The 12,500-nt window shown below is 37.9% G+C and overlaps 1 protein-coding gene across 1 annotated transcript in view; it reads left to right on the top strand.

Moving 5' to 3' along the window:
- The window catches only part of LOC144970597 (BTB/POZ domain-containing protein KCTD12-like), a 139,890-nt gene that overhangs the window by 14,252 nt on the left and 113,138 nt on the right, over positions 1–12,500 (top strand). Inside the window, exon 2 of the mRNA XM_078910385.1 lies at positions 598–1,435. Coding sequence (XP_078766511.1) covers positions 1,387–1,435 — 49 coding nt within the window. The 5' untranslated portion in view covers positions 598–1,386. The remainder of the gene's footprint in view (positions 1–597; positions 1,436–12,500) is intronic.

Here is a 12,500-nt window from a genome sequence, read left to right as displayed (position 1 = left end):
GGGTGCAGTCGAGAATTTATTTTGATCCTCCCCGCCCTCTTTCTACCCAGCAGTGAATGGGTAGCTGGGTCTGTTAGATCTGGCGGAAAGTAGTTTGCGATAGACTAGCGTCCTATCCAAAGGGTAGCAAGCAATAGTTATTGTCCGTTTCATGCTATAGAAACCGGGATAAAACTCCTGCTCCATGGGCCTTATGGATCTGGAGGACCTCATTTTTTTTTTATTTCTCTATCTCACCAAGTGGTATGGGATAAATTATAATAAAGAATGGAAAGATATAGGATCCAGTAAAACCGATCATAGTTGTAATAATCATATCCTTTTTTTTCTTAATAAATGCAATATATTGTCTGTTATGACTTATAAGAACCTTGCTGACTACATTTGGTATAATACCAAGTTAAAACGAAACAGAACTCCTCTGGAGAAGGATTGCGTTTATATTCATTTATTAAAGTAAACTCCCTTGATCAGAGTTATGAAAATATCTAGATTTTAGTTTTCAACAAGATTACCTAAACAACCACCCACGACGATTAAGTTTATCCTTTTTTTGTCTTGTGCCGACTGTTTCATTTTCTATCATTCTTTCCAAAGGTTTATTGGATTTCACATATGGTCTACCAGCACGTGAGGTCACAGCTGACACAGGCCCAGATCCCAAGAGTATGATTTCACACCATTTGGTATGCCTTTAAGTATTTCTCCCGTACGACATTGTGAATTCTACGTCAACAGCACTGCATTGCCTTTAGAATTCGTATCAAACCATTGACATTTCATTACAGTTGCAAAATCTTCAATTATTTCTCTTGGAACAGACACTGTTGAAGGTGGACGGAAATGATGCAAATTCAGAATTCATGATTCCCTATGCAATCTCACCATTTCATCTGAGGAGCAGCTTTAGCCTTTGCCATTTTGGGGAGCTAGTAACACTTTCAACCTCAAGTAAGAATTTCTTGACATCAAGAATATAAAATTTCTGTGTTCAACATCCCAATCGTCGGAATTCACATAAGATAAAAGACAGTTTAAATGTCATGTGACTAATGCATTTTCTTATCATTCAAAGACCATCTCCATCCAATGAAAGTATGATGTTCAATCTGCACTGAATAGCCTTTTCTTATCATTCAAAGACCATCTCCATCCAATGAAAGTATGATGTTCAACCTGCACTGAATAGCCTTTTCTTATCATTCAAATACCATCTCCATCCAATGAAAGTATGATGTTCAACCTGCACTGAATAGCCTTTTCTTATCATTCAAAGACCATCTCCATCCAATGAGAGTATGATGTTTAATCTGCACTGAATAGCCCAAGTCAACCTATTACAGACTAACAAACAAATATAAAGACAGACATACTAACATACAAACAATGGCATCCAAGAAACAGCGAGTTTTCAATCTACCGGGCCTGTCACCAAGTGAGTGATAATCTATTTCTCTATTCATGATTTATGTCAAGCAAATGTTGTCTCCTCCTCCAACACCACTTCTTCTTCTTCTTCTTCTTCTTCTTCTTCTTCTTCTTCTTCTTCTTCTTCTTCTTCTTCTTCTTCTTCTTCTTCTTCTTCTTCTTCTTCTTCTTCTTCTTCTTCTGAATATTGAATTCAGTCTATCTCACTGACAACTCACCCCAGCCACAAAAAACAAAAACAAAAAAAAAACCCCACCAAACCTCTCACTCCTCTCTCTACAAAACAAAACAAAACAAAAACTCAAGACTCCAATATTCATAATGCCTATTCTACACGTGACTTCAATATTCTCGCCATTATATAAAACAGACAAGAAGGGGAACGGTGGGCGGGGGGGGGGGGGGGGGGGGGGGGGATGGATGTAAGTCACCAATACAATATAATTTTAGTACTACTTTACTAATACTATAAGTATTAAGTCGTGATAAACATAATGCTTAAAATTGAGCACTCATTATCCCTTTGACTTACTTGACTTAGACCCTTTCGCTTCCTAATCATCCAATCGGAATTCCTCGGCTGCCTCTCTAATCGTCTCTGTCAATTCCTTCCACAGTACACTGTCTTTCTTTAGCTGTGGATGCTATTGTCAGAAGATCTTCCTTTAGATTGAATGAAGTTGTCGTCACTCAGATCTTTGTTATTGTTTTTTTTTTTTGCTATCCACGTTTATGAGTAATTCTCACTTAACTGTATTATTCCGACTATGAAAGTTCTTGGTTAAAGAGAGTTTTGTGTGTTGGTCCATTATACTTCCGGATGGCATTGTTGTGAGCCTCTTAGCCAAGCGCATACTGTCAATAGATTTTCATTGTTTTTGTTGTTATTTTGGTGGCGTTTTAAGTCTCTATAGTTTTGGAATAATGTGAATTGAAGTGGGTGGTCCACTTTATTTCTGATGCCCAGACGGGGTTATAAAGAGAGTTATTTGATATATCAGCAGGTATATTTCCATCTCTTTTGAATATATTGTGCGGCTATGTGGTCTAGTGGTATGACACTCGCTTTCAGATCGGAAGGTCCTGGGTTCGGCCTCGCGCTGGGCGCATAGTTGAGTCCTTGGAAAAGGATCTTTATTCACATTCTCTCACCGTAATCAGGTGTAAAATGAGTACCTGGCCGTTAACAGCGTGTCTTTGTCCGAAAATTTGTAATATCGCCTGTTGACCAGGGACCCTTTGTAAGCGCTTTGAGCACATTTAGCGGATATTGCGCTACATAAAGCTCATTTTTTTATATGTACAAAAAGCCGCCGATTTGAACAGATAGAGGTCTCTCATTGCACTTTTCTTAGAGAAATTTATTGGTTATTTTTTCTGGCTCCCTTAAATCAAATAAATGACTTACAATATGAGGCAATTGAATTTTCCTTCCTAAATTTCCAAGCCTTAAATTTACTAATTCTTAAAAATTATGACCCTAGACTTAAATTTCTACATACATCTTGATCATTCTGACATAACACCGCATTGACTCGATGGGCCGCATATACGTCACAACGCAACAACACTAGCCGGCCCGTATCGTCCAAAGTAACCAAATATCTAAAAACAAATTCAGACAAATCCAAAACTAGTCTGGGACACCGTAGCCATTTCATGCCAGACAAATTGGGAACCATTATTTGAGCTCTCCGAGTAATCTTCCCTCGTATTTGAACATGCAAAAAAACTACTGTACTCTATCAAATCCAGTACTTTAGTTTCCAACACAAAGATATGAACAAGAGTGTACGACAGGTGCCAGACAAAGCAGGAAAGAAAAAAATGCAAGAATAAAAAAAAGAAACATCCCAAAAATAACCCCAATCGACATCGATTGGATGTTGTTTTTTGTTTTTTTTGTTCTTGTAGTTTTCTTTCTTGCTTTGTCTGGCACCTTTCATACACTCTTGTTCTGTTGTTTATCTTACACCGGTGCCTGCTCCTTTACTTCTTAGTCTCCAACACAATACCGTTTGCTAGGTGTTTAAAAAGAAATGAAGAAAGAGTAATATAACAGCTTAGAAAATGAGTAAAATACCAGACGTGGAACGTTTCTTTGAAACAACATTATTGGATGTAAAATTGGGGGGGGGGGGGGGGGGGGGGGGGGGCAGCGTGGCTCAGCGGTACGGTCTTTGCTTCGTGTCCGAAAGGTACAGTGTTCGATCACCCACCGCTGCGCTGTGTGGCCTTGAGCAAGTCATGTCGCCCCTAGCTCAATTTGCGGCGCTGCACTGCACAATTCCCTTCGAATAGACCCTCAAGACAAATTTCCCCTATGGGATGAATAAAGGGTGTTTTTTTAAAAAGAAAATATTATTTATTATTAAGAATATTTTACATACGGACCCTCAGAAAACAGTGGCTCCATCCATAATATAGGTACTATGTTGATCATATAATAATCACGAGGTAGGGGCGTATGACAATTGTTGCAAAAAGGATTTTATAGATTCCAATAAACAACAACAACAATATATTTATGTAACCGTCGCCGTATTCGTGATTTAGCTCAAAGCAAACAAATTAAAAATCAGTATACAACAAGGAATAAAGTGAGTAGAAAAGTGACAGAAGACAAAAGAGAATTTTTTTTTTTTAATCTCGCGGCGATGACGGCTCGAACCCACGACCTTACTGGTACGACAATTTCGCATATAGCATTAATTGTTTTTTAATTTTTTTTACTATCCCAGTCTTCAGGTAGCCTTCCACGCAATCAAATTCAAATATTTTTTTTCCATTTCGCAACGGCACCATAAGATCCCGTTGCCAAGACAATTCAAGAAGGAATATAGATAATCCATCAAACAGAATGTCTGATGTCAACAGAAATCACCCAGGTTGTCCAAGTGAGCAAAGTGGGGGTTAATAATCTTGCTCAAGAAAAAAAAGAAAGTGCCTGATGCGGGCTGGGCTTGAATCAGGGACCTTCCGGATCGCAGTGCAATGCCTTAACCACTTGGCCACTCCGCCCCATTAAAAAAAAGGTTGAAGTAAAACTATAATTAATGGACTTTTTAAAAGGCATTGCCGTAAAACATTGTTGCGAAATGATGTTTGAAATCATTCTCCGATCACATTGACCTCAGATGTAATAAATCATACCAAAACGGCATTATCAATGGTTAATGTTGATAATTAACTAAATCAAATCAAATTAAATTAAATCACATTAAATTAATTAAATTCCTTTTATTTATCTCATACGGGGAATTTGTCTCATGCATAAGATATATATTTAAATAAATAAATATAATTTTTTTTTCAATAAAATATAAAATGAACATAATATTATTGTACAATAAAATTCATTAACAAGTAAATACAAAACAAAATAATTAAATTAAAAAATAAATAAAAAATAGATAATACGTAAATAAATTCTCATTCTCAAAAAAAAAAAAAAAAAAAAAAAAAGAGAAAAACCTGAAACCTTGATTTAAATGGTGGCAACTGACCCCCTTTAGAGCCAGTGTTAGACTATGAGTTTTCAAATGTTGCGCTGTAAGGCTTGTCTTAAGATTGAGCTTAAAAAAATATTATGAATATATATATATATATATATATATATATATATATATATATATATATATATATATATATATATATATATATAGCGCATTATCCACCAAACACCAAACATGCCCAAAACTATTTTCCACAAGGGGTCCCTGACCAATATCAGCAACACTTAGCAGAGAGGACGAGACATGACATGACGCCTGTTAGGCGATAGTACAATTTATTTTCGGACAATGCTGTTAACGGCCAGCCAGGTTCTCATTTTAACCTGAGTACGGTGAGAGAATGTGAGTAGGTAATGCGTCTTTTCCAAGGGCTCAACTATGCACCGATCGGGACTCGAACCCATGACTTTCCCATCCGAAGGCGAGCGTCATACCACTAGACCACATAGCCGTGCTAAGAAATGCATTCGTTGTCAAATCCAAAAACTGTTAAGGGAGGCTGCGGTGACATTTGTTGTTTATTCACTCATTCATTGATTTAAAACATTGCACGACTGTGGTTTGATGAATGCAAGTTTTATATCAAGGAACCAGTCTCGTAAACAAGCGAGATTTATTTCCTCATTTTTGATGAAAAAATTAATGGATGTACATGCATCATTAATAATGAACTTCTGGATTGCCTCGGGGAGACAATTCAACAATTAATTAAATTCTATCGCCGATTCGGGACATTTTAAAGATTACATCAGATTTCATCTATATATAGGCATTGAACACGTGATTCATCAATGCCCTTTGTGCTATATTTAGACTATCACGTCGGAAAATGATTTGGATCATGTCCATAGCTTTGTCCGTTTCCTTCCTCCCATCTCCTTCCCACCCCTCCTCTCTCTCTCTCTCTCTCTCTCTCTCTCTCTCTCTCTCTCTCTCTCTCTCTCTCTCTCTCTCTCTCTCTCTTTTTTTTTTTTTGTTTTTGTTTTTGTTTTTTTGTTTTCTCTTTCCCACTGTCTCTTCCTTAATGCGATGAGAGACTAAATAAAGAGCCTTTTACAAAGACCCAACTGTACGCCACGCAGAGCGGGACTCGAACCTGAAATCTACAGGTCCGAAGGCAGCAGCTTCTTATGGTTCTCACACTACTATGTTATGACGATCGACTCAATCAGTTAAGTCCGGTCCGCACTCGTGCCCTGTCGCGAACCCGCCCGGTAGCATCGTCACAACATACCGTTAACTAGATGCTCTGCCGTTTCAGGTTCTTGCCCACATCGGGTACATGTGGGACAGGTGGAAAGTCCCCACTGATCCAAAGGCGAATGTCTCTCCACAAAACCGTCTCGCAGTATCAACGTAATTATGTATAATAAATAAAGGAATATGGATCAAAAGCTGACGTCACACCTTCTACTTTTCTGGTTCCGAAATCCTTGGAAGTGTGTATGTAATGTACGGCTATATTATGGTCTTGTGCTATGACACTCGCTTTTGGATCGGAAGGTCATGAGTTCGAGCCACGGTTGCGGCATAGTTGAGTCCTTTGAAAATGCTCTTTACTCACATTCTTTTAGTGGATATTGCGCTATATAAAAGCTCAATTAGAAAAAAAATGTAACCAATCTTTCGGTGGGCTAATAATGAATAGGTTAAATTTTATATTTTTCTATTGAGCTTTATAAAGCGCAATATCCACTAAATGTGCTCAAAGCGCTTTTCAAGGGGTCCCTGGTCAACAGCAACATTTAACGTGTAGGACATGTTACATATTGATTCATTAGGTGGCACAACTATTTTAGTAGCAGGATGGATATGTAGATTTAAGGATTACGGGACATAAAAAAGCAAGGATGGGTGGATGGTCTTTATTGACGACCAGCATAATATATATCTAGAATGGAAAATAAAATGACATTACTCTGAAATCAGAAGATAAATTTACACAGGGTATAATAATAATAATAATAATAATAATAATAATAAATAATAATAATAATAATAATAATAATAATAATAATAATAATAATAATAATAATAATAATGATAATAATGATAATAATAATAATAATATATTCAGTCCTCCTGAAGAGTAGTTTTACACTTCTAATGAAATGTGAACCAGTATTTCGATATCACATTTTTATTCCTTATTTAAAAAGCAAATAGTAAGACAAGTAGGAAAGGAAGCGGACAAGTAGCTCAACATCAACTAAGTTGATAAGTGTTCGTCGATGGCAATAGGGTTCAACAGTCGTGACGTCACTTCCCTCGTAATGACGCATGGCAACTGGTTCTAAACTATCGGAACAATGGCCTTTATTAATCCATCACCGCCCTTATGAAATACTTCTCCGACGAGCATAAAATTGTATCAAGAGGAGAAAAACATTACAAATCTGATTATGTTTTGACTTTTTTTTACATTCTGATCACATGCCATGTTAAATACCGATTTTCTTTGCTTAAAGCCAAGCTGCTGGTTGCTGGGCGGACGTGACATCAGACTATTGAATCCTATTGCTTCCCAATAGAGCCAAGGTCCTACGTGAGCAAATTAAAGACCTGAAAAATAGTGTATATGAAACAGTGTCAGACAAAACATCAAGACAAATACAATATAATCATCCTTAATCAGCTTGCCTCGACTGCATTCTCACTCGCTAGGCTGATTTTTTTGAGAGTTAATCTTTTCTTGTATTTTTCTTTCCATTTTGTCTGGCACTCTATCAAACAAAACTTTCTAGAATAGTGTCTCACACCCCGTCAGTTCCCTTATGATTCACTTTGATATATTTTTTGGAATTCCCCCCCCCCCCCCAAAAAAAAAAAAACAAACCCAAAAACCAAAACCAAAAAACAAAAAACAAAAAACAAAAAAAAAAAAAACAAAAAAAAAACAAACAACAAAACAAATAGTTAGCAGAACCAAAAAACTTTAGCTTTTATATAGCGCAATATCTACTCAACGTGATCCAAGCGCTTTACAAAGGGCATCCGGGACAACAGCAACATGCAAAATTTAGAACGCGACATGACGCCTGTTAGGCGAAATAAACTTTTTTTTTGCGGACAGAGTCAACGCTGTTAAAGGATAGGTACTCATTTTACACCTGAGTACGGTGAGAGAATGTGAGTAAAGAGCCTTTACCAAGGACTCAACTATGCACCGAGCGAGGCTCAAACCTGGGACCTTCCGATCTGAAAATGAGTGTCATACCACAAGACCACATAGCTATGGAAACTTTCTTGAGGTCAACATTGAAAGTAGGACATTGAGAAAATAAAAACATTTGATTCGATAAACGACTTCTTTTAAAAACAGGAGATTTATTTTAAATATTGAATATCTGCCTTCTCAAAGAAGATGTTAAGATGTAATCAATATAAAATTAACGCAATCTGAAAATAGCTCTTCAATTTCTAAAAATAGACAAGAAATTCTTTGAAGAACGTTTTAATTGATTCTTGCCTCTCAGCGATAAATTCTCCAATCTGACATTTCACTGGCCTGTCATTTTCCTTCTTTATATAAGTGTAAATCAAGATTTTATATACTAGAATTCACTCACTAAACACTTTATTTTTTCATTTGATTTTTAGCCAGAATTTACTTCCATATCAATCATTTAGATGACCCAAATAGTGTCAAAAAATCTCAAATCTGAGACCTCATAAAAAGTTTAACTTTTTTTTTGACAAGATGGAAGCCATCTTAATCCATTGATATTTGAATCAATTTCTTTTTGAATTAAACGCAAAAGTGTTTCCACAGTACAAGGAAGATAATCCACCCCACCACCTCTACTTATTTCGCTTCTTTCCCCCCCCCCCCCTCTCTCTCTCTCTCTCTCTCTCTCTCTCTCTCTCTCTCTCTCTCTCTCTCTCTTCCCTCTCCCTTTCCACATTCCTATACATTCATGGGAACCACTCAACATCCTATAATGTCAATCGCCCACATTACGAGATGATTTTACATCATTCACGGTGGTGAGTAGTTCCAGTTCTGTTTTCTGGGACCCGCTGTGTTTTCTAATAGATGCATTTGATGGCGGGAAGCGCTTTTATTTGGTCACCCTGCTACTAATTGATTCTCGGTGTCGGTTTTTATGGGATCACCGTCGATCGATGATAATCGTATAACAAAAAATAAATAAATTTGAAACTGATTCACTTCGTGATCACAAATTTATTCCACTCGAGTGATGACATCCTTTATCTTTTTGCGCGGCTATGTGGTCTTGTTGTATAACATTCGCTTTCGGATCGGAATGTCCTGTGTTTAAAGGCTAGCTCGGCGCATAGTTGAGTCATTAGAAAAGGCTAGTTATTCACATTTTCTCACCGTACTCAGGTGTAAAATGAGTACCTGGCCGTTAACAGCATTGTCTCTGTCTGGAAAATTGTACAATCGCATAACAGGCGTCATGTCTCCTTCTACATGTTACGTGTTGCTGTTGGTCAGGAACACCCTGTAAAGCTCTTTGAGCAAGTCTGGTGGATATTGCGCTCAAAAAGCTTGTCTTTTTAAAAAAAAATCATTGACACGATGATGTTGCCGGGGTATTCTTGCCTTTTTCTTCCTCACATTACCAGGATTGGTTTTCTGGGTCTTGTTAATATCCAGCGGAAAGTACTTTGCAATATTATACCAATGACTTCTGAAGTGGATCTCGTTTACATGGACAGTTTCAAATCTTTACTATCACTTGAATAACGTGCTAGTCTATGGTCTGGTGGGGGGGGGGGGGGGTCCCGATAGCTCAGGTAGTTGAGCACTCGCTCCAGACCCAAAGGGACCGAGAACGATCCCTGTTGTAGTCGAGATTTTTTTTCTGACCCCCATAATGTCAACGCAACCGTGATTGGGTAGGTAGCTGGGTCTGTTAGATCTGACGGAAAGTACTTTGTGATTGACTAGCTTCCTTACCAAAGGACATCAAGCAATTGGTATAGTCCGTCTCACGCTATAGATAGTTCGAAGTTGACGTCACTCTGGTCTTTGTTCTAGTTTTTTTGCCATCCGCGTTTATGAGTAATTCGCACTAAACTGTATTAACCTGACTATAAACGATGATGGTTACACAAAGTTTTGTGTGTTGGTCCGTTATACTTCCGGATGGCAATGTTGTGAACTCCTTAGTCAAGCGCATACTATCTATAGAAATCGGAATCAACTACGGCGCCATGGACCTAATGGCGCTGATGGACAACTAGTCTATAGTCGTGTCTTGTCCTAAATGAAATGTACTGCTGCTGGCTTGGGATCTATTGTAAAGCGCTTTGGGCACGTACAGTGGATATATATATATATATATATATATATATATATATTATATATATATATATTGGGGATTAGCGTGGCTCAGCGGTACAGTCTTTGCTTCGTACCCGAAAGATACCGAGTTCGATCACCCGTCGCTGCGCTGCGTGGCCTTGAGCAAGTCACCTCGCCCTAGCTCAATTTGCGGCGCCGCACTGCGGCTGACGCCTGGGTTATTCCAGTCTTCCTAGGAATAGACCCTAGAGAAAAATTTCCCCTATGGGATGAATAAAGGAAATTTTATTTTATTTATTTATATCACGCAATATAAATAGTCAAGAAATGCTCAATAATAATAATAATACATGGGGCCTCGCGATGATCTTGGCATGACAAAAAAAATTCTAAAACCACGTTTGAGAAAGTTATTATTGCCAAGACGAGGGTCATTTCAATCAATCGATATTTGAAGGACGAGTTTTCTTGGCCAAAATTTAAAAAACGTGATTTTCCAGAATACAGCAGTTAACTGGTTAAAGAATTGTATAACTGTGGTGAAGCATTGCGATCTTCAACACGTTTTGTCTGAGATCCAAGAGATCAAATTCGCGAGATGACAGCTTGACGGTATGTTCTCATGTTGGAAAGCTGCAAGGAATCCAGATGGTAACATGCAATAACGGTTTTCTACAACCATTTAGTAATGAAACTAGTCATATCCCTTGTGATCCCGTCCAAAGACAGAACTCACACCCACCAACTTGCAATTAACCGTATTTTTATAGACTATAAGTAATGTTTAAAAATAGTTTGGATTCAATTTATTTTTTATTTATCTTAATTATGTGCTCGAGTTTGGATGAGACTTTTATATAATCTCAAACTAGGTACACTGATAGTATGGTTTGCCCTTGGAGTCTACTTCTGTTTCCTATAATTTGAACCAATCCTCTGTGCCTTACTTTTTGAGGTGCTCTTAATTACAAAATCTACAATTCATTTGAATATCCCGTTTTCTTTCTTTATACTGGCGCTAATTTGACCTAAATGTGTCGCAAGCACTGTAAGGGCTTTGGGTCGAACAAAACAAACGATGTCGCATAATGATGATGTGCGTAAGTACATTTCTAATGTAATAATTTTTTGTTGTATAGACATAGCCTGTATAGCGAATGAGATTAGCGGAAGAGTAGCGTCCCTTGATTGGACGTCACCCATAGTCTGTGACGTCACCGGCGGAAAAGTTATTAGAGAGAGAACGTCATGTTGGTTGTGCGCATGCGTCTCTCGTCGTCGCGATGGGTGACGTCCAATCAAGGGACGCTACTCTTCCGCTAATCTCATTCCCTATAGCTGATAATAATCAAGACCAAAATAAACACAGGAATTCCAAACATTTCCTGAGTCTCAAAAGTAGGACCTTTTACCCAGTTAACTCGTAAGGAATCCACAATAATCTGGATTTCCTGTGGTTTCCATTTAGGAAAATCTCGGCCTGGAGTTATTGAGTTTCTAGAATATTCCGGGCCGGTAGAACCTTTGATGTCATCACATCACGTGACCCTAGCTGGCCACAGACAAAAAAAGACAGACAATATTATGTCACACACACACACACACACACACACACACACACACACACGAATATACGACCTAGTCCAACAAAAAACAAAACACCGGAAGTCGTGATTTCTCACCGACATTTCTCAATTTACACAGATTGAGAAATAGGTCAAGTCTATACCAAAAGTCTATCAGATTTGCGTGTTGCTTCTTGTGACGAAGTCATGCAATAATGAGAGTGGGGAATGGATGGCTGGGTGACGATGATATAAATCTGGCAACGGCATTGAGTTACTTTACAAAAAAATGGGGGGGGGGGGGTAGGCAATCAAACCTATACTTACTGAACTGAATGTTAGTTCGTTGTTGCTATGTGTAAGGATAAGATATTAAATTGTGAAGCATGGTCGAGCGGATTAGGTAATGCATTTCCACGTTGAGAAACCGGGTTCGTGCCCGGCCACCAGCATCTCGTTTTTTTCCACATGAACAAGAAGCTTTGCCACTATTGCTCACTTTGCTGACGCCCAAATTATCTCGGTCTTTTCTCAGGATAAATCCTATGGTAACTATTTCACTGACAGCTTTGTGTTTTGGTATTTTATATCTGGCGTCCAGTGGGCGTTGTTAGGATTTTACCTCAACACATAGCATCGATAAAACTCAACAAAAGTTTTATTTCATTGAAAATTATTTCAATTGTAGTATCTAATCCATATTCTATTTTGAGGGTC

Source organism: Berghia stephanieae, chromosome 4 (genome assembly GCF_034508935.2).
Source record: "Berghia stephanieae isolate SIO BIC M18660-M18661 chromosome 4, UCSD_Bste_1.3, whole genome shotgun sequence".
In the NCBI taxonomy this organism is placed as follows: domain Eukaryota; kingdom Metazoa; phylum Mollusca; class Gastropoda; order Nudibranchia; family Aeolidiidae; genus Berghia; species Berghia stephanieae.
This window is presented reverse-complemented; position numbering and strand designations above follow the sequence as displayed.